At 39.9% G+C, this 22,582-nt stretch overlaps 1 protein-coding gene across 12 annotated transcripts in view; it reads left to right on the top strand.

The window, feature by feature from the left end:
• L3MBTL3 (L3MBTL histone methyl-lysine binding protein 3) overlaps positions 1–22,582 on the top strand; it is a 58,792-nt gene that overhangs the window by 7,027 nt on the left and 29,183 nt on the right. For all 12 annotated transcript variants that reach the window (XM_079970760.1, XM_079970758.1, XM_079970762.1 and 9 more), the window contains 9 exons: positions 5,151–5,262; positions 11,377–11,488; positions 11,953–12,112; positions 12,374–12,506; positions 13,585–13,669; positions 14,779–14,870; positions 18,429–18,533; positions 19,072–19,207; positions 21,860–21,951. In XM_079970760.1, the coding sequence (XP_079826886.1) occupies positions 5,161–5,262; positions 11,377–11,488; positions 11,953–12,112; positions 12,374–12,506; positions 13,585–13,669; positions 14,779–14,870; positions 18,429–18,533; positions 19,072–19,207; positions 21,860–21,951 (1,017 nt within the window). In that variant the 5' untranslated portion in view covers positions 5,151–5,160. Of the gene's footprint in view, positions 1–5,150; positions 5,263–11,376; positions 11,489–11,952; positions 12,113–12,373; positions 12,507–13,584; positions 13,670–14,778; positions 14,871–18,428; positions 18,534–19,071; positions 19,208–21,859; positions 21,952–22,582 lie in introns of those variants that run through there.

The following is a 22,582-nucleotide window of genomic DNA, read 5'->3' as shown; positions in this document are numbered from 1 at the left end:
CATCTAAGGCTTAATAACAGTTTATTGCAAACTCACTGTGCAGATGCAGTCTTACATGTATACCGGGCCCAGCACACACATCTGAGTCTAAGATTGCAGCTGCAGCGTACAGTTAAATCTCTAGTTTCTACAGTCTTTTTATAATTTTTATGATATTTGCTATTTATAGATACTTCTTTCATTAGTTAGTCTTACTACCTTTGCAGAAGAATGTTTAGATCTGAATCTCCAAGTTTTTTCATCTTTGCTGTATTCAAGTCCATTTAAAAATGAGGGTGGTTTTTTTTGTCAAATATAATGGGCTCCAAGAGAAGATACAGGTAAAGGCAATTATTTCTGTGACAATGGGTTAATTTTTTAAAAAAGGATCAGCTGTCGTGCTTTGTCTGCACCAAGTATCCTTCATTCTACCTCTAGCACATTTAAATAACCATATATTAGAAATAGATGCAGGGAGAAGTAGAGCCCTGTCTGTTACTTTCAGATAAGAATGTATATGGTTCAAATGTTTTCAGGTTATGTGCTGTGAAAAGGGAAAGTTATTACTTCTCCCAAAGTTTCAGGTGGCTTAAAAAAATTTAAAAATAAGCAGTACAAACTGTTAAAACATTGTAGTGAAATGAGCACAAACAGCTTTTGATGATGTCTACATTAATCTGCGTTAATTAGCAAATGACATCACTGAACATCCAGCCTGAACAAGACTTCTGGGGAGCACAAGAGTTTGCTCGCTATTTTCTGACACTTTTGTTGGTTCTTATTGCTTAGCTCTGATTTTTGTTTTAACACAAAGAGTTGCCATTGGTGTAGAAGAAGCCACCAGATATTGTAAGAAGAGAGTCGTAATTGCTTTTGGGACTCATCCACACAACTATTTGTCTCATGCCTAGAGAGTACAGATCTGAGTGGTTTTCTGCTTCACCTGCAATTTTCAAGCATGGGTTCGAGCGGATTCCCCCTTGCTTCTCTCCTTTCCCAGGGAAACACCTTTTTTTAAAGTTAAATCGGAGCACATGTCAATCCAGAGAAAACCTGATTTGCTGAGCGCTAAAGAGCAGTTTTCTCTGGGGTGGAAGCAACAGGACAAGAGGAAATGTGAATAATCCCTTAGACAGCAGGCTTTCTAAAGAAGCGCAAACACATTTATTGCATTAATTTTAAACCTCTTCGCATTTTATGATCCTTTCAATAGAAGTTATTAAAATGCACAGAAGAGGGAAGCTGACACACAACATTGTTTCACAAAGCTACTCAACATGGGTAACACTATACAGCAGTATTCTTTCCAAGTTACTTGCAAGTGTAAAACAAGAGCCATATCCAGACTAAGTTGAACTCCGTTTCCAATTAAATTGAGGAGCTAAGTTGTTTATGACTCAATGTCCACTGAATTTAATTGGACTTCAATTCAACCAGCTGGGTCTGAGTTCAACCCAGGTTATTCCTGTCATACAGACTGCATTATGATTATGATTATTTGTCTAGTACAGTGGTACCTCGGGTTAAGTACTTAATTCGTTCCGGAGGTCTGTACTTAACCTGAAACTGTTCTTAACCTGAAGCATCACTTTAGCTAATGGGGCCTCCTGCCGCCGCCTCGCCGCCAGAGCATGATTTCTGTTCTCAACCTGAAGCAAAGTTCTTAACCTGAAGCATTATTTCTGGGTTAGCAGAGACTGTATCTGGCTGTGTTTCTAGAATTTGTTATCTCTGCATTATAAACTCAAAAGGTACCGTTTGAGCTGATATCAACAGAGGTAGATTCTGTTTTCTGTTTAGTTAAAGTTCTTCTTTTCAGAATTTGCCCCCTTCACTATGCAAGCAGGCGTCAATGGTTTCAGGTTATTTTGCCTGCTTATAGATACTTAAAGCATTTTATCTGGTTTTGGAAGCCTGGAATTTTCAGTTTATGTTAAAATTATTGCCAATTATATATAATGAAAATGGCAGAAAAATATACTGTACTGCACTTTATAACGGCAAATACAGTTGAATAAAAGAGCATAACTGGGGATAGGATGTGTATCCAATATGTATTGAGCTTTGGTACATGCTTAATCAAAGTTAATATTCATTGCGAAAGAGGATGGTTCATTCTTCTGCCTTGTCTGTCAGAAAAACCTAGGCCCAGAATTTGAGAGTTCTAGGGCATATAAAAAAGCAAAAATAAAGATAGAATAGTTTTTCCCCCTCAGCAAATAGCTGCTAGATATTTTTCAGATCTACTTACTACACTGATCATGAGTCATAACTATAAGAGCTTGTCCAGGCAATCATTTCAAAGTGTTTTCTATGCCATTTTAGCCATTGTGGGATAGTCTTACAAGTTCTAATCACAGATATTTGGGCTGTGTGGTGGCAATAACTACTTGGGGAGTGTAAAAGCTTTGGTGCAACAGGTTAGCTATGTTGTTGTTTCTCTCCTGCCTTTCTAAAGAAAAGCTGGATAAGTGGTACTGCAGTGCTGAAGATGGTGATTATTTAGCATAGGAACAAGTAGTCTTGAATAGCCCCTTTCCTTCAGCCATACAAAGTCTAAAAACTAACATAAATGTGAGTGTGTATGTGGAAGGGAGGAGCAAAAGAGAGAGAAGCAAACAGGCTGAGAACAAGAGAAAAGGCCATAAGGGTAACATCATTTCTACTATATTGAATGAAAGTTGAAGACCAGTTACGTCTGTTGATAATAGGTATTTCTGCTTTTAACTGTTTTGAGAGACGTAATTGCAGATTGTAAAGGGATTTTTTTTTGTCTAGCTCAAGTTATTAGTGAGTAAGATCTACCAAAAGCAGTGGAACCTTGTTGGCAGTCTTTAGGTTTAAATAGGGATGCGGGTGGCTCTGTGGTCTAAACCACCGAGCCTCTTGAGCTTGCTGAACATAAGGTTGGCAGTTTGAATCTGCATGATGGGGTGAGCTCCTGTTGCTTCGTCCCAGCCCCTGCCAACCTAGCAGTTCAAAAGCATACCAGTGTGAGTAGATAAATAGGTACTGCTGCGGTGGGAAGGTAAATGGTGTTTCCATGCTCTCTTGCTTCCGTTACGGTGTTCCATTGCACCAGAAGTGGTTTATTCATGCTGGCCACATGACTCGGAAAGCTGTCTGCAGACAAACACCACCTCCCTCAGCCTGAAAGCAAGATGAGTGCCGCACCCCATAGTTGAATTTGACTGGACTTAACCGTCCAGGGGTCCCTTACCTTTTTTACCTTTAGGACCTAGTTCTATTGAACTTAGTCCTCTCGACTGTATCATCTGTTTTTTGAGGATAAATAGATTTTGTATGTTTATATGCTGACTTGGAAGCAAGTCCTATTACATCTACAGTGGTACCTCGGGTTAAGTACTTAATTCGTTCCGGAGGTCCGTTCTTAACCTGAAACTGTTCTTAACCTGAAGTACCACTTTAGCTAATGGGGTTTCCAGCTGCTGCCGCTGGGCCGCCAGAGCACGATTTCTGTTCTCATCCTGAAGCAAAGTTCTTAACCTGAAGCACTATTTCTGGGTTAGCGGAGTCTGTAACCTGAAGTGCATGTAACCCGAGGTACCACTGTACTGGGACTTACTTCCCAGAAAGCATGCATAGGATTTTAGCCTCAGCTTCACCACCGTGAAGCACACAGCATTCCATGATCTAGTATTTTTCCCCTAAAGGGAAAAAGTTCATGTAGTTCCAACTAGAAGTGTGGGAAGAGTCCCTTCTGCCCCATTGTTTGGTGGCAGTTTATTTGCGTGGGGAGTTTACAGATCTTGGCTGTTGTAACTTCTGCAATTTAGATGCACAGTTTCCAGCCTCCAAAATCATGGAAATTGTTGTCACCAGGAGTTTCTGACTTTTACATTATGGTTGTTCAAGTGAAGGAACACTCGAGTATGACCTGGAGAGTTCATGTGAAGGAACAATATAATCTTCATCTACTCTAGGTTGGGTTTTGGATAATTCTTCTCTAATGCCCAACATTTCCCATGTGTTCTACTCTGTTACTGGTGCTTATTTTATAAGTCCATGAGCAACAGCATCTTAAAATTATTATTACAGTGGCAAGTATTTTTAATCTCTGTTGGAAGCCGCCCAGAGTGGCTGGGGAAACCCAGCCAGATGGGTGGGGTACAAATAATAAATTCTTCTTATTATTATAAGTAGCACCATGGCTTTATCATAGGTGCTTTCTTGCTGCTTGAGGGTTGGGAAACTCTCTGAAACAGCATTAGAGAAAAGTAGAAGAGGCTCATTTGTGGATGAACTGCTTTACATAGGACTTTTAAATTCCAGTCAACTATATAACCCAGTAGTTATCCATATTTGTTTCCAGCTTTAAGCAAAACACACAGGTGGAGAATGCAGATAACTAGAAATGTGACAGTTTTGATATTAGCAAAGTTAGATATAGATTTTAAGTGTTATGCCAGATGTATTTCACTTAAGGCTAAAATCCAGGCAACTGCCGGATTTTATATTTTCAAAAATTGGAACCATTATTTCTTTCATTTTCCCAGCAGTCCTAGGTGCGACCTGAAACCTACACAGCACCTAGTAGAGCCTAATCCGATTAAATCTGCTATCTCTTCCTATCCTCCATCCTCTTATTTCTGGCTAAATTTAGACTTTGCGGCATCACCATCTAGCCCAGTTTTCTACTGTACCTCTCTCTTCCATCCACTCTCCTGCCTCCCCCAAAAAACTTGCTTAATATCCAGCCTGATTAGGAGCTTTGGTGAACTCAGAAACTATTTTGGTATTTTGTTATTTTTGGCTGGTTTTAATAAAAGTGTTGATTAGCTTTGAATTTTGACATTATTTACAATAGGTTATAAATATTGTGGGGCAGGTGAAACAATGATTGAAAATCATGTGATGTATGGTGTGAAAGTGGCTCAAAAATAACATTTTGTGGAAGTGGATCAGATTTTTTATGAAAATGTTAGAATTTTAAAAAAAGTATAATAAAGTACAAAGACACAAATAGAAAGACCCCTCAGGATGGGGTTCGTGTGCTGTTTCCCTACCCACCCACCCACCCACCCCATTCACAAAAGAAAAAGAAAAAAGCCACCACATTTTTACATCTGTTTATGTAGGCATACAGACAATTAAGGGTATGTTGGATCAGAGAGATCATTTTCATATCTCCTGTCTTATTTATTTTACAGTATATGCACCATGAATGAACCAACTTCTAGTGGATGTGGGCAAGACTTTGATGTATTTAGTGTAATGGACTGGAAGGATGGAATTGGTACCTTGCCTGGAAGTGATCTGAAGGTAACATTTTATAATCCTAAATAGGCTGTGAAAAACATAATGTAGCCATAGATGCAGAGGCATACTGTATTTTTCGTCCCATAGGACGCTCCGTCCCATAGGACGCACCTAGTTTTTTGGGGGGGAAATAAAGGAAAAATTTTTTTCCTTTATTTCCCCCCCAAAAGCAGGTCAGGGAAACCGAACCAGGTCGAGGAACAGCGGGATGGCGGCGCTGCGCCTCCCTGCTGTCCCCCGAGCTTGTGGGGCTGGCCGATGTCTGCCTGGCGTGAGGGGCGCTCTGCTTCAGGGCGCCCTGCCCACCGGGTGGCAGGCTGCTATCTGCAGCGTGGGGAGCCCTGCGGGGAACTCCTGCAGGGCTCCCCACGCTGCGGATGTATGCCCGGCGCGAGGGGCGCTCTGCTTCAGGGTGCTCCGCGCGCCGGGTGGCAGGCTGCTATCCGCAGCGTGGGGAGCCCTGTGGGGAACTCCGGCAGGGCTGCCTAGGCTGCGGATGTGTTCCCGAAGCGCCGGGCGCCCTGAAAGCAGAGCACCCAACGCTCCGGGAAGCAGGCTGCTATCCGCAGCCTAGATATCCCTGCGGGACCTCCCACAGGGCTGCCTAGGCTGCGGATGTCTTCCTGAAGCCTGGAGAGCGAGAGGGGTCGGTGTGCACCGACCCCTCTCGCTCTCCAAGCTTCAGCGAAAGCCTGAATTCGCCCCATAGGACGCACCCAGATTTCCCCTTCATTTTTGGAGGGGAAAAAGTGCGTCCTATAGGGCGAAAAATACGGTATATACATACAACGTAGTGCTGTATAAAGGGCAAGTCTTGATGTTACCAGGAAATGGATAAGTGTGTCAAAATTCTCTCCAGGATATGCCGCAGCTGGCCTACCAACCTTTACTGGTAAAAGATGTTTCATATGACGAATGCCACTTGACATCCAAATTATCAGCTATATTGAACAGCAATCACAAACTGTGGACTTGCTCCATTAGTGGAAAGGCAACCCTGCCCAGAATAAGTTGAACAGCACCTCATACATTCATCAAACCATCCACCAACAGTTCCTGTCTCTTGACTGGACTGAATTTGAGTTTCTTTGGCCTCATTCAGTCCAAAATCTTCCTCTTGTGATATGTTTGTGTTAAATAGCAAACAGAGTACTGTGGCAGTCCAGTGCTCAATGGCCATGGGACAAAATAACAGCCTCCAGCTTTGCTTTCTGAAACTGTTTGCTGAGGAGGAACAGAATAATGAACAAAGCACAGGACTCCTAATTCTCAGCGCATATACTGAATCCGAAAAGACATTATAGTAGATTATTATTATTGTATTTATATAGATGATATTGTATGGTGTCGATGGCAGATACCCTCAGCAGGATAGACAGGTGCCCCATGCACAGTTTCTCAGTCCTTGCTAGCTGTCCAGTACATCTTTGATCGTTAATGTAATAATCCTCTGAGCCTTTGTATGGCGTCTTCTCAGAACAAATGGTAGTAGGAAGAAACCCTAGCTTGCAGCCGTATGTACCTTATCATAATGGACCAGTGTCCACAAACAGCAGCAATGGGAGATAGCAACCACGTTCTGGGAAAAGCAAGTCAATTTTCATTACAGTACTGTTCTATTATTCTCAAATGCCTCTTTCTGGCTCTCTGAAAGCCGCCTGATGTCGTCCTTCACCTGAAAGATATGGGGAGTGCAAACGGAGAATTCACAAATAACTGCTTCTGATGTTCTTGGGTTCTCCCTTCAAAGATTGGAGAGGGCATTGAGGACTGCAGGAAATCCCCGTGTTGCCATGTTCTGGAGTCTGCCCTGGAAATATTTAGTAGAATCATAGAAGAGAGAGGCACCTGAAGAAACTCAAGATAGAGCTGTATGATTTGAATTTGAAATATAAGCAGAGTCGAGAGTGGATTTTCATGCTCTTTATTCAGCTCATAGCGGTGAGGAGGAATGAATGTTTCCCCAAAGTATCTGCTTTATATACATTATTTACACAATGGGCTGCACGTAATTGGCTAATTCCGGAATTCTCCTGTAGGCCAATCAGGTTGTGGATTCACTTCCATCTGGAGCTAGATTGGGTGGCTCCTGCAGAACAGTCATACTGCTGCATTGTTCTAGGACCAATCAGACTGCTGCATACTGCTGCATACTGTTGTTCTAGGACCAATCAGACTGCTGCATTTTGGAGCCTATTCAACTCAGTACATAACAGAATCATAATTGATCAACAGTTTGAGCTACAGCAGATTGCTTCTGATAATTGAAATAATTGAACTCAGGCACACACAGGGCAAGTGAGAAGTCCTTACGGTCACATCACCAACCTTTCTAGACTTGCAGTTAGGTGTAAATATCTTCCTGGCTGCAATTGAAGAGTAATGAAGAGGAAAACCATTTCACAAGAGAGATTTTCTTATCAGTAGGTAGATCTTTACACTGAATTGCAAGCCCTTTGAATGTTTTCTTCTAAAAAATTCACACAAGACCAGAAATTTTTTAGTGCTGAGTGTTGTGTTATTTATAGTAAGCAATTTTATACTTTGCCTTGACCCATTTTTCCAGTCTGAAGATTGTTTGCAAGCAAATTGAAGTTTTGTGGGCTTGTTCAGATTTGTGTATAACATTCTACACTGTGATTTCTTTTCAAGTCTATATTTTTAAATAAATGTACAAATGGGGGGGGAGGGATCTTCACATGTGAGACAATCATAGTCTAGTGCAGAATTTCGAGGTTTGGAACTTTTCCATTTGGCAGGCTAAGCAGCGTGTTCAAATCAGAAACACTTCAGTGCTTTACAATTGCTGTGTGCTGTGTAGAGGACTAGAAGAGTTGATATCTTCTAAGCTGAAGAGCATATATAAATGTGAAGTACTCTGCTTTTTTGAATCACTCTGATGAGTGCACACAATCACCATCACCTCTGGATTCAAGTGCTTCTATCAAATTGGACAAGCTGCAATAATTTAAAATTGCTTCCTGGTGGAGAGGCAGTATATGGAGTATTTTAGGCTTTTGTGCCTCTCAAGTGCCATATTTTCAAAGTGGAAATTACAAGTGTGCCCAGTATGTTGTTATTGCATCCAAACAAGTGAATGGATTAATTTTTAAATCCTCCTGAAAATACATATACCCAGGTTTTTTTTGCCCGGAAAGAGCAGATGGAGAACCTAATGGCCTTGCAGGTGAAGGAAGAGACAAAGGTCCACTCAAACCTGGTTTTATACCACCTGCAGTTATTCCGCTTCTTTTCTTGGAAAGCCTTATTAATATCAATTACTTATACTGGTGATGGTGATTTTTAGCACTGCTTGAGTGCTGACCTTGAGAACACATACTGGCTTTCAGGATTAGCTCGAGAAAGGTGGATGAAGGAAATGTGTTAAAAGGAAAGAAATGCCTCCTTAGGGCCATAGTAGTAAATTATGAAATGAAAGCCTTGGGGATCCTTGAACATAACCCCTTTTTATTTTTTAAGGGACTGAAAAGTTTTTGTCTGATGAAATTGAGAGAGTTCTGAGGACAGTTGTTTGAAAAAAATCAGAGGAAAAAAAGAGAAGTTAAGGCAATGAGAGGGAGGGAGGAGTAAAAACAACCAACGAGGGAAGACTTGGGGGGGAACGAGCAAATATTTCCATTTGATGTTTTCCCTCAAACAAGCTTCCATCTGATTAGGAAAAGGAAGTCACTGTTAACCTGAGGTGACTACATTCAGGCAGCCCTTGCACATGCACACATGACAGCACAAGCAGAGTTTGATGTGCTGGCACAAATTACATAATGGTCATTGGGTGAAGAGGTCCTCGTACCTCATTGGTGTAAAAAGCAACATGAAAAGGTGATTTGAAACAAAGCAGGTTTATTCTCACAGCACCCACCCACCCCGCTTTTCAGGAAACCTGGGTTTAGTAGCTGAAGTACCACACACTATTTTGAGGCCCTGGCATTTCCCCCTTTGCGCATCTGCTTGAGTGTGGGTCCCAGAGTTCTTTTTCCAACAAGGAGTTGCCGGGAGAGGAAAGTATAACTATAGAAATGATTGAGACACTATTTGAGGCGATAAATATGTAAGAAAAGGTTTTCCATTTTACCATTCATGAGCAGAAAGTGAAAAATAAAACTCTGTGTATATGTCCACTTTCCCCATTTCTTGCTCCTGTGATCTTAAATTGATGGTGGTGGTGATGATGATGATGATGATAATGCTAATGATGATGTCATCATCAGTGAGCATTGAACTTTACCTAGTATAAGACAACAGGCTCCTCAGAGGAGCTTGCGGTCTAAAATTGAATATTGGCAAAACAAAAGTGGTAGATGGCTGACAAACTTTCAAAGCTGTCACTGCCTGTCTTCTCTTGTTTGCATGGAAGGCGTTAGGGTCCTCAAAGAAAGCTCATTCTCAGATATATATTTAATAGAATTATGATACATGTTTATAATGACCACTAGATGGTACTAGTGGGCTGCATTTTCCACCCCCCACCCCTTTGCACCTATTTTTCTTTTCCCTTTTTCTGTTTTCCTATCTGTACATAGTAGGAACTGGAAATGAAGAGACTGGCTGCTCAGTTGATCTCCTCAAACACTTCTCCTCTGATCCCCAGTGTATGTTACACTGTATGATGTACCCCAGCTATTTCCTGCTGCTGAGACTGAGGATCGCTTCCAGTCTATCACTGTCTTTAGATGAGATAATATCACATACTGGCAAATTCATTTTTCACAGTTTTTTGGCAGCAAACCTTCTTCGAAATACTGAACGTTTTGCTATAAGGAAAGCGACAGGAAAACACACTGGAAAGTGAGATAACACCTGCTTTGACACATCATCATCTAACCACCTCATAAACCAATAAAAATAATGCTCATTAAATAGCCAGCATTGTCCCAAGAAACAAATTGATGAATGCTTAATAAACAGGTTGTGTGGAGGGCACACACATGGAGTAAGCAACTGAAAAGGGGAAAGGGTTGAGGTTTTGCCTGCAATCCAGCTCATGCAGAAGTGATTCTGAAGACTGAGCAAATGCTGATGGCCCACCAGTGATATCTCAGGAAATAGCTTGGTTATAAATTAATTTCCAAAAAGTAGAATAGAGCCGTATGTTATCCATATTTGATAGTGTTCACTGCTGTTCAGTAGTTTTTTTCTTTTGAAGGTCTGAATTGTGAAGTACTTCATATTTTAAAAGATTGTGATCAGGCATGTAAATAGCCACTTGCCTGTTTGCATATGTCAGAGCTTTCCAAACTTTTCATGTTGGTTACACACCTTTTAGGCATGCATCATTTCATGACACGGTAATTCAGTTTTACATCGTTTTGCGACACCGTAATTCAGTTTTACTAGCAAACCGGAGGTTAAACTAACCCCTTTCCAGCCCTTGAAGGAGCGTGGGGAGCATTTGCACGACACACCTACACACTGAAGCTGACACACTAACCTGTCATGACACACAGTTTGGAAAGCTCTGGCTTATGTCAAAGACAGGGAGTTAGGCAGTGAATCTCATGTAAACAAGAGAGAGTTCAATACTTTATTTCTTTTAGACTGTCACTGAGCCTGTAGATGATTAACAAACATGATTTTGTGGCAAACAAGCTAGTAAAAAAGATTTGTGATGGACTATAACTTTTTAGGATTTGTTTGCTTGGCTGTGATCTGTGATTATGGATTATGCAAACTGTGAAAAATGTTCTCAACCTCCATTCATTGCTTCTCTGTTTCAAGATCTTGTAATTCTTCAGGATTTCACTTTCCCTAGAAAAGTTTCCCTTAGAAATGCCTCTTGGGAGCCTCATTTGGGCAATAGACCTGACAAGCAGCGTGCAATTTAGGCTACTGTCTTAGTTCATGGGCACAGATATCGTCCTATCCCCAGCTTTTCATGTGTCTGCTAATATACATTAACATGGATGTGAAGGAAGCTCCTGCAGAGGAGAAATGTAGAAATGTCTGTTTACTTTTCTCTCTTTTTTAACCAAGTGGTGTCAATAGGCATTATGGAGGCTGTCAGCTATTAGGTGTCAAACCATTATAGATTAAACATCAATAGATCTTTACCTACTAGCAATATTTCCCCCCTTAATTCTTACCTGTTTTTAAAATTAGTTTCGTGTGAATGAATTCGGTGCCCTAGAAGTAATCACCGATGAAACAGAGATGGAAAGTGTTAAGAAGGCTACAGCTACCACAACCTGGATGGTGCCAACTGCTCAAGAAGGTCAGAATCATGATAAATCATGATAAGACAAATTTCTGTCTTCAGAACAAAATGGTGGTATTCTTAAAGTTTCTCTATGACGCTGTTCCTGACATTTTCTTTAATATTAGCTTCTGCTCTGGAATATTGAAAGATAGCTAATATTGTAACAAATTAAATTCTGAAACCTGCAAACCACTTGGTAGAAATGATAGTTGTTACTATACTAGTTAGACTGCTGTTGAGGAAGAGGCAAAAACCAGTAAGGTTTTTTGTAAAATGTTAGCACAGAGTTGTCTAAAAGCCTGAAGCACTTTTTCAAAGTAGCATAAACGAATGTGCCAATTTCATTCTTGGCACGTCTTGGGTAAGTCATATCCTTCAGTGGCATCTTTTGCTTCATGTGGTTTACAAATATGCCTGCTAGTTTTCACCATTTACAGCCTAAAACATTTGCTGTGCTTTCCGTGCTTTCCATTGTATAGCTTTCTCAGAAAATACAGAAGTACCACAAAAACTGAAGGAAGCTAGCAAGGTTGACGGGTCTCATTTCTGTGAACATTGTTTTCATTCTGGAACCACAGTGGACTTTGTAGCTGGAGAAAGATCTTGCAGCCAAAAATGTGCACATCAGATTAAAAACAAGTAAGAGTTGGCATGTGTGAATAATGTGATAACTAGTGTAAAGAGTGCTGCAGTTTAAATGAACTTGCCTCATTGCGAATGACTGCTTATTGTATGCTTGCATTAATTGTGGTGTTTATAAATAATTTTTTTGCGCTTGCAATTCCTCCTTTTTTTAAAAAAAACCACAACAACTTTAAGAGATAGACAAACTTGGCTTTAGAAAATGTATTCTTCAAAATGACAATTAATATAGCTCCTGTTATTTTGTTTTCATTCTAGAGAGCAAAGGGAGGACAAAGATGTATCAGAAGTCAATGATGAGGACTGTTCCAAGGGCACTCAAAAAAGAAAAACCAAATCGCCCTCAAAAGGAGAATGTATGGAAGACAATGTCAGGAAGTATGAGGCAATGGTTAGTATGGTCCAGTTGACAGGTTTATAGGTTAAACTGATCTGTGGTTGTAAATATAGTTTTGGTAATTTACAGTCATTCAAAAACTTTATGCATTTAAATGACTCTGTGCTTTTAAGGTTGGAGTGTTTGAAATGTTTAGCAAAATGTAAATGGAATGCTTTTTTCTATTTAAATGGTCATTTAAATATGTGAGTGTCCTGGTGAGATTATGGCGGCTGTGCCTGATCCAACCTTATATTTTGGTGTCCTAAGGTTGGTCAAGTGTTGCCTGGGAGTTTTGAAAAGAAAGGCAAGTTTCCTTCCATAGACTCTAGGCATTTATTTGAGCTGCTGCACACTCCCAGAGCTTTTAGGAATGCTCAAAAGACTTTTACGGACACTGGTGTCTGACTGTTATCCTGTGGGGGAATAACTAACCTTTCAGGTATAGCAGGTTGGTATTCAATATTAGCTCCACCAAGGTCAATAATTATGTTACCTTGTTTTATCATTGTTGTTCTTACGTTTAAAATAACAAAAAATGTATATTGAGTTATCATGCTGTTCCATGCTTTATTATAGTGATTCCAGGCAGTGGGATGAAAGCATTGCTAGTCACTATATCACCACTATATTATCAATTATTTCTAAGGTTGAGCAGAATGAATAAAAATAGACAGGTTCTCTCCACTGGCACTCTGAGACAGAAATTCAACTTAAAAAAAGAAAAGAAAAAGGGGGCCAGTTATGGATGGTGGAGACAGTTCTTTTTGCTGCACAAAATGGATGTGTCTTTCCTGGGTATGTCAGACAAAGACTGTATTCCATGCATGAGCCTCCCCAGCACACATTTCAGGACCTTATTAAAACCTTATTGTTCCATTTATTTCATAAGCTTCTAATATAACACACGTATTAGGAAGTCAGACCCATTGACCTGAATAGACTTGCTTCCAAATAAATGTTCACAGGATTGCCCTGTAATATCTTGGAGAACACATGACAAAACTGCAGTGAGCAACCTGAAAAAAGTATTTCGAAAATCAGTGTGCTTCAAAGTTACTTCAGTGAAGTATACTTTAATTTTGCAATTTAGGAGGAGAAACCTGAAGGGAGGATACTAAGAGTCTCTCAGAGAGCCACACGGAAAAGGAAAAGAGAGATGGCAGTTCTAAAACAGAGTAAGTTGATATGCGAGTCCATATCAGTATAAGGTTTACATCAGTTTCTGCCATCTAAAGGGCCTCTTCTGTGTTATGTTAGCAAACCCATGTTGGACACTGAGTGTGCACTCATAATGGAACCATAGGCAATTCCTGCTCACTGACAATTTGTCCTTGTATGATATGCATGTTTGTAAACTATGTATTTCAGTGTGCATGTAAACCTCTTAGATGCACACCTAAAAATTTGGGATGATGTGTCACATTTTGGAAAAGACTGGCCCTTTACTATAACAATAATGCTGGTGTATTTTTAGTTTCTCTGTAAAAAGCTGGGTTGGTCCATTTTCAGTCACTAGTCTAAATCTTAATCCATTTGTGACATTGTATGCAACAAATATTGTGCATTTTGTAAATTAAGAGATTGAAGAGTACCATCCTTCCAAGTAATTCCATTTTATTACTTGACTGAGTAACTTCCTGCTCTGGCTTTGTTATACCGTTCCATGGGGGAGCTTTAAAGTGGAAGTATAAATGAAATTAAGATAATTGAATTGCTTGAATACTGGCAAGGATTTCTGTGTCTCACATATGTGAAATTGTTCAAATAGTTCTTTAGAACACACATTTTAAAACTAGAAGTGAGGCCCTGCTTGGTGTCTCCTGGGAGTAATTTCATATCTAAACCACATGCTGAAAGTTAAGATAGATTTATAGAAACCAGTAATAAATAAATCCTAGGAGATGCCTAAAGCAGTATAAATCAATTGCCACAGAGTCAGATTGTTAGCAAAGTGGATACATGTATTTGAGGAAAACAACAGGATTAGGAAGTACCGGTTAACTCCATAGCTTTCTATAGTGTGATCTGTAATTTTTGCTTTGGCAATAACCATCCATCTTTGCTGGCTTCTGATCAGCGGTGTGAAAAATGTAGCTTTGGTCTTCTCTTTAATGGAGTAGCACTGAAATTAACCATAAATCTGAAGCTTATGGAATTGCATTGTAAGAGAACTGTAATTCATACCGTTAGAACCATAATGATAGTAGAATACAACTGCTTATGCAGATAATTTTTTACAAAACTGTGACTGTGCTTACATTAAGATTTTAATTTCTAATTCCAGCTTTGATATCAAAGGCAAAGAAAACATGGAGTTGGTCTTCGTATTTGGAAGAAGAAAAGGCTATAGCAGCTCCACCTAAGATTTTTAAAGAGGTATGCTGAAACCTTAAAACACTGCTTCTTTGAGGCAGACGGGGGCCTGTGTGTCGGGTAAAAAATAGGTGTCATGTACAAATATAGAAGAAGTTTGAAATGGCTGGCATGACCATTTTAGCTTGCTTGCTCACTTATGAAACTTTAAAATAGTTCACATATAATCCCCAATGGGACTCCAGCTGCTCTTCTCTGTGTTGAAGCTGACATGACAACCATACAGGCTAGAATTGATTACCTGTGCTCAAATTATATGAAAAGACTTAAATTTCTTTCGGAGGAGAGACTCCCCGCTGTGTCACACACAGAACAGAAACAGACCAAATGTTGGAAGGACAGTATCCAGCGCCTCTTGTCCCAGTATCAATTACAAGATTTTCAGGTGATTATGGAGATGGACAAGAGGCACTTAAGAGGTTGTCTCTTTAGGTCCGATGCAGAAAGGGATTGAACCATGATGGCTTCTACCAAGAGTTCGCCATGGTTCCCACTTATTAAAACGGAGCATACCCGGGCCAGTTACCTGTCAAAGCTCCCACTTGCCGTGCTTAGAATCGCTTTCACAGAATTATGATTCCAGTTGATGCCCTCGGCGGTGTTGGATGAACGCAACGGCAAAGTACATTATGAAGAGAGACTTTGTCTGTGTTGGCAATCCTGTGTGGAGGACCTGTGCCACTATTTATTGCAGTGTCCGTTATATATAGACCCAAGAGACCGATTCATAAAACACCTGTTTCCGAATGGAACTCACTCGAATAGGGTGGAAAGGGTGAAATGGCTGCTGAGTGATACTGATGACTTTGTAACTTATAAAATAGCACTGCGTTGGCAGCTAAGAAGATCAGGAGGGAAGAACTAGATAAAATAGCGGTCAACTGCAAAGGGTATTCGGATATTTAATTTGGCACATTTTACTAGAGAATCTTCTATTCTCATAGTTGTGACCGTGGTTTATATTGTATGTGTGGTGCCTGATGATTTTTATGGTTATTTCTGTTTTTCCTTTTGTTATTTTTCTGAATGATGCCATGGCCTCTGGCTAGCGCAATAAAAGTCGATGATGATGATGATATGATGTTTTACATGGTAAATATTCAATTGGTAATTGCATTAGTGTGTGTTTAATTTGTCTTGTAATGAGCTGAGATTAGGTCTTCTCAAAAAAATTCTCTCATGGATGGTTAAGAGAGATATAACATTTTCAGTGGTTACACTGAAACTCTGGAATGCCCTTGCAACTGAGGTACATTTGGCCTTTTATTGCGTTCTTTTAGATATTGCTGAAAACCAATTTGTTTCAGTAAGCTTGTAATGGTTGGTTGACTGATCGTATTGCTGACTCAGTTTCTAAACAGCTTTATTATATATAGTGCTGAACTGCTGCTTTAAATGTAAATATTGTGTTTTATTGTTAAGGTTATGTATTTATATTTGCTTTTTAATGTCATTTTGGGTGTGTAACTATAGAAAAGTGGGATATAAATATATTGCTACTATTACAATATGCTATCTGGAAGAAACAAAGGTGAAAATGACTTGTATGTATTGCCTGTGCTTTCTTCTGTATGTGGTATGATGGAACTTGGGTACATAAATTTTCCCCATTTTGGAAGCGTTTTATATGACAGATTTATTAAAGAATCTGGGTAGCAATGAGCAATGTAAAATTTATCTAGTGCTGCAATCTTGTATGCAGTTGAGTTCATACAGATCACCCATATTTTGACATAATGCAGGTGTCTCAACTAAAGCATCCATGACAGATGACCAACCTCTGCTTAAAAACCTCCAATGGAGGAGAGTCCACCACATTTTGAGGGAGTCTGCTCCATTGTCAGGCAGCTCTTATTATCAGAAAGTTCTTCCTGATGTTAAGTTGGAATCTCCTTTCTTACAACTTGAATCCATTGGTTTGGGTCCTGCCCTCCAGTTCAGGAGGAAAACAAGCTTTCTCCATGGCTATCATATCTTCTCTCACTCTTCTCAACTGTTCCTCATAAGGATTGGTTTCTAGATCCTTGATCATCTTTGTTGCCTTCCTCTGCACACGTTCAAGCTTGTCAATATCCTTCTTAAACTGTGGCACCCAGAACTGGACACAGTACTCCCAAGTGTGGTCTGACTAAGACAGAATAGAGCGGTACTGTTACTTCTCTTGATGTGCACAGTATGCTTTTGTTGATGCATCCTAGAATATTTATCGCCTTTGTTACTCGTCGGGTACTTTGCTACATTTGTAGGATACTTTGTTACATCGGTAAAGGCAAAGGGACCCCTGACCATTAGGTCCAGTCATGACCGACTCTGGGGTTGTGGCGCTCATCTCGCTTTATTGGCCAAGGGAGCTGGCGTACAGCTTCCAGGTCATGTGGCCAGCATGACTAAGCCGCTTCTGGTGAACCAGAGCAGTGCACGGAAACACCATTTACCTTCCCACCGGAGCAGTACCTGTTTATCTACTTGCACTTTGACGTGTTTTCGAACTGTTACATCTGTAGGGAACCTTTAACTGCAGTTCCATTTTTATTATTGCAGTGGTTTCTAATTCTGGTTAGTTGATTATCTCTAACAACAGTTAATATTGAAGCTGAGATAGCACTTTGCAGAAATTAAAACTGAAAGAGGAACAGTGGAGGGATTTTGGATTCTAGAGATGGGCAGGAAGACTGTGGGAATGCAGTGCATCATCTAGCGGCCTTCACAAAACCTCTTAATGGAGGATAAGAATATTTCTGCATCAGCCCAAAGGTTTTGCAGCATTTCACTCCATTTTTATTGCAGCAAACAACAATGAGAATGAGGCAGGATGCACATGGAAAAGTTATGTCAGATGTCATTAATTCTTGTACTTTTTCCAGGGATAAGCAGGAACCAGTGGGAATCTAAAATCCTGTTTTTGATATCATCCTTGGAAAAGTTACATAGATAATCTATTCAACATCAATTTATTTTGTTTAGTTCATGGAAACATTATCACTGCTTTGCACTTTAGCTATCCGTTTAGAAGTTTAAGGAGTCCAGAGGTAGAAGTTTGGTACAGTCATGGTACAGGTTTCTCACACTGCCACCAGACTTCTTCCATATTTTCATTGGGCACAGCTCACTGTGGAAATAAATTAAATCAATCAAACACTTCTGTCTGACCCAGAGTTCCCTATATCAGTTGTACAGACAGGAAGGGAAACAACAAAATGAGTACAAGAGTGAGTGGCTTTTGTGTATGTTGCGTTCCCTTAATATCTGAACCCATGTGATGGCAAAAGGATATGTCTATCAGCAACGTACATGGCAGTTTTTAATATGGACTTGGAAGATGAGAGAGAAGCTACTTCAGGGAACATCCATGGCAGACTGAGACCCATATTTATAATACAGTTTTTTTATATTTATCAAAATTATAAAGCATTTTTTAACTTCTATGTAGGTTTGTTTTAAATAAGTAATAGTTTGATCTGTTCATTGGAAGGACTGAGAGCCACATCCCCTTGAAATCGTTGGCTATCTTTTAGAAATGTTTATGCTAAACTTAGAAAATTTGACATCTTTTTCTTCCAGTATCAATCCTTCCCATACAACAAAAATGGATTCAAAGTTGGAATGAAACTAGAAGGAGTGGACCCTGAGCACCAGTCAATGTATTGTGTGCTTACAGTAGCTGAGGTGAGTGCCAGAAGTGATGAGCAGTTATTAATAGCTTTAAAATGGGATTAGAAATAACACCATAAAAGCTGGTGGACATCACCTCACCTTTTGGTACCAAATTCCATAGTTTTAATTATGTGTTGTGTGAAGAAGTACTTCCTTTTATCTGTGCTGAATCTCCTTTCAGTCAACTTCACTGCATTCTAGTATCAAGAGAGGTAGAAAATAGAAGATAGTGTTTAGAAGATAGTGTTGAAAAGAAATACCAGCATTCTCATTTATATACCATGTGTATGCCCAATATACCCTGATGCACATGTGGACTAGTGTGCATATACTACTGTGTTACAACCTTACTATCTGTTTTTCTATCTTGTCTATGTATTCTGATTGCTTCCCTTTTCAGGGTAATAAGTAAAGTTATCTCATAAAAAGCTACAACATTTTGTTTGAGAACTCTTTGATTCTGACTGCACTTATACCAATTTTCTAATACTGACTTTTTGGTTTAAATGTAAACACATTTTTCCTTTGCTGCATTCTTTTTTGGATTTAGACTTGTGGTTACAGAATAAGACTTCACTTTGATGAATACCCAGAGTGTTACGATTTTTGGCGGAATGCTGATTCTTCTGATATTCACCCAGTTGGTTGGTGCGAGAAAACAGGACACAAACTTCATCCGCCAAAAGGTATTAGATTACCAACAAAAAAATCTGTGTCATATTAGACAATTGCTTTTTCTATGAATTTTGTAAAAGCAGCTGAGTGCTGGTGCTGAGATGTGCTTCTCGTGGCTCTCTGTCTGTTGAGTGACATTGTATTCAGGGTCACTACTGGTTATCCATGGAGTTACGAAGGCAGGTAAGCAGCCCTGCCCCACCCTGCTTCTAGGATTGTTACTGTCCAATTGCTGTTCTCTTTGAGGGATAAATCTGGACAAGGAGATCTAATAGTATTTCTTACACCGCCTGTGGGTCTGAATGAGTAGATGTCGTTCAGATGGGTAAATTTATCATTTCCGTTGGATGCCTTTGAGATGATTTCTGAACTTCATAGCTATCTATTCATGAGAACCTGTTAGGAACAATAAGCTCTGTTTTGTAAAGCATTAAGATTTATGGAGCATTATGCTGCAGTTCAAGCTAAAGTCCAAATGCACTTGGGACTAAGCTTCATCGAACAGAGTGGGACTTAAGAATAAGCATCTAAAGGAATTTTTAAGACACACAGAAAAGTAGTGGAAAAAATGGTGGTGGAAAAACAAAGTGTATAAGGCCACCCAAGTTAGAACCCAAAGTCCTACAATCAGGAATTTGCTTCTGAAAGAATAATAATTTGTAAATCAGACTGGGTTTTTTTATATATATAGAGAGACTTATCAGATCTCTTTTCTTATTTAAGAGTGCAATCCTCCAGTTCAGTATATATGCTATTTTGTTATAGGTCTAACAAAGCTGCTTTATAATGCATCAAAATAGGTGTCCACTCAATTGATTTAATCCCAGGTTCAGTAGGGTTTAATCCTGGCTAAGTGGGTATCAACAGTCTTAGTTACAGTGGGTTGACCATATATAATGCTAAAACATGCTTTGGCATTATATTAATGACACTTGTATGTAATGCAGACTAACTGCACACTCTTGCTTTAATCTGTTACTTGCACTTTTCATGGACACCACAGGATACCATTGAAATGAAACTATAAGTAAGGTTCCTCTGGACCAGAACTGCAAACCATACTTAACAAATAACCTAAGGGATCCAACTTCCTTTTGTTCTTTGAGAAGATGATAAATCCCAGACATGTATCTTGTTCACTTATAAGAGCTGAACAGAATTCATGAGCATGCATTGTCTGTAAATAGTATCTAGGCACTTCATCTCTTTACTAGAAAACGGATGACTGTGGCTTAGCTTTAATTGTTTTGTCTCAGTAGAGCTTTCAGTAGAAGCTTTTGCATTCCCAACTACAGGAATAATTTTAAAGTTACATTTTGCCAGATTAGGCTGGAGGCTCATAAGGCCCTCCAGCTAACTGAGGAGAGAGAGGCCTTGGCATCTTCTGAGTCACACTCTAGGGTGGTGGGCACTCTAAAGGCTCTCCCCACATGTTTAGCCACCCCTCCCAGGGTCACTTTTTCACAATAGAACTGTACTACATGGAAAGCAGAGTGGGACAAACTGGACAAGACTAAATTAGTGATTAAGATTGCAACGAACATTATACCTTCGCATGTGGCATGATGCAGCGATTGCATTTTCTGGTTGTAGATCCTCCTGTAATTGATCCCTGTGGCAGAAGGGTGGAAAGGGTTCTTCATAGGAGTTGCAGATGCAGTGGCATTCAAGTCAGCCACCACAGCTTCCCTTTTTTTCCTCTGGCTTTTCCTCTGGAGGAGCTGAATGCCAGGGATGATATCCCCCAGGCAGTTAAAGATAGATTTAAGAATATATACTACTACTATGCCCTGGCAGCTGGCACCTCCTTTGATGCTTTTCAGTATAGGGCCTCATATGGCTTCCACCACCATTGTGCATAGAAATGTGGGGTTGCAGCAGTGAGTTGTTAGTTCCAGTTTGCAGGCACATCGTGTCATCCTTGCCTCTCTCAAGGACCAAGCTGTTTGTCAAGGCACTTGAGGCTCATCTTACAGAGTTGCAGGACAAAACCAAGCAGCCCCATGTTTTTCATCCTTCAGAGGTTACCAGCCCTACAGACTTAAATGGGGGATATTCTTCTGTGTCAGATTCTTGGTTCCAGAGGGCAGAAAGAAATCCTCAGTCTAACTACACCCGTTGTCAGGAGCTGTCTCCAGTGGAGGCCTAGCTCCTTCTTTTCCTCACCATTGGAATTACATCATCTCAGACAGGTGGGTGATTGAGATGGTGTTGAAGGGCTGTGCCCTGGAGTTTGAGCAATTGCCATGTGAATACTTCATTCCAACCCCTTGTTCTCAGCAGCCATTGAAATATTGCCCCACCTTGACCCTACTGTTTCTTTTATTGTTTCCTCTTGGAATAGCTCTGGTTCCAGTTTTTTAGTTTTGCTTATTTGGGGATGAGAAGTTGTTTTCTGGAGAGTGGGATATTTCCTCCTTCTAGAAGGGGAGGATAGAGTCTGTCTATCAAGTCCAGTAGGAGGCATCATCCTCAAGACTGAATGCCTTCCAACCAAATCAGCAAATTATAAGAAACAGTCTCTGTTTTCCACTTAATTCTGGGATTGAATGATTTGGCAGAGTGAAACTGAGGTACTGTGCTGACATGTGTGACTGCAGTTGACACAAGTGCACCACAAGTTTAATAGGTATGGCATTTTATCTTTTCATGCGTTTCTTTAGGATATAAAGAAGATGAATTTAATTGGCCCTCATATCTGAAGAAATGTAAGGCTCAAGCTGCTCCTAAATCCTTGTTTGAAAACCAAAACACAGTGAGTTTTCTCTGATTATCCCTGCTTCTTTGCTGATAATAGCTTTTTATATTATGATTACATTGTTTTTCATTAGTATTATGACTCAAACCCTTAGTCTAAAACAAGGGGAAAGGCCCAAGTAAATAAAGATTTGGGTTCACACCCATCAATCCCTGCCTGTTTTCCATGGTGAAATTCAAACTATTTCCTTATATTGAGGGAGATAGTTCATCTTATATCCAAGACAATCTTATGTGAAGCTGTTAATGCATAGTAACACAGTCCACAGATTGCACTCAAAACAATTAGATAGGTCCTGGATGGATATAGATTACTATTTCCCCACAGGTTTGTATCAAATGTGTATGTAGTACTTGGCGAGGTGAAATAGACAACAGGCTTACAAAGTGTGCAGTGATCAGGAGCAACTACTGTAAACTGTGGCTTGTATCCATCACCTGTTCAGGCAGCACAAAACCAAATGGTTGAGGTTCAAATGTGCAGGCAGCACAAAACCAAAATGGACAGGGTGCAATAGTTAAGAATTTTTAAAAAAGATTAATATGTGATAAAGCATGATGCTGAAAATTGTTTTATTTTGCCACTTTCATGTGAATTACTGGCTCATCCATACTGCTGGGACTCCTTT

This window comes from Podarcis cretensis, assembly GCF_951804945.1.
Source record: "Podarcis cretensis genome assembly, chromosome: 3".
NCBI lineage: Eukaryota > Metazoa > Chordata > Lepidosauria > Squamata > Lacertidae > Podarcis > Podarcis cretensis.
Note: the sequence above shows the minus strand (reverse complement) of the source record. Positions and strands in the feature narration are given on the sequence as shown.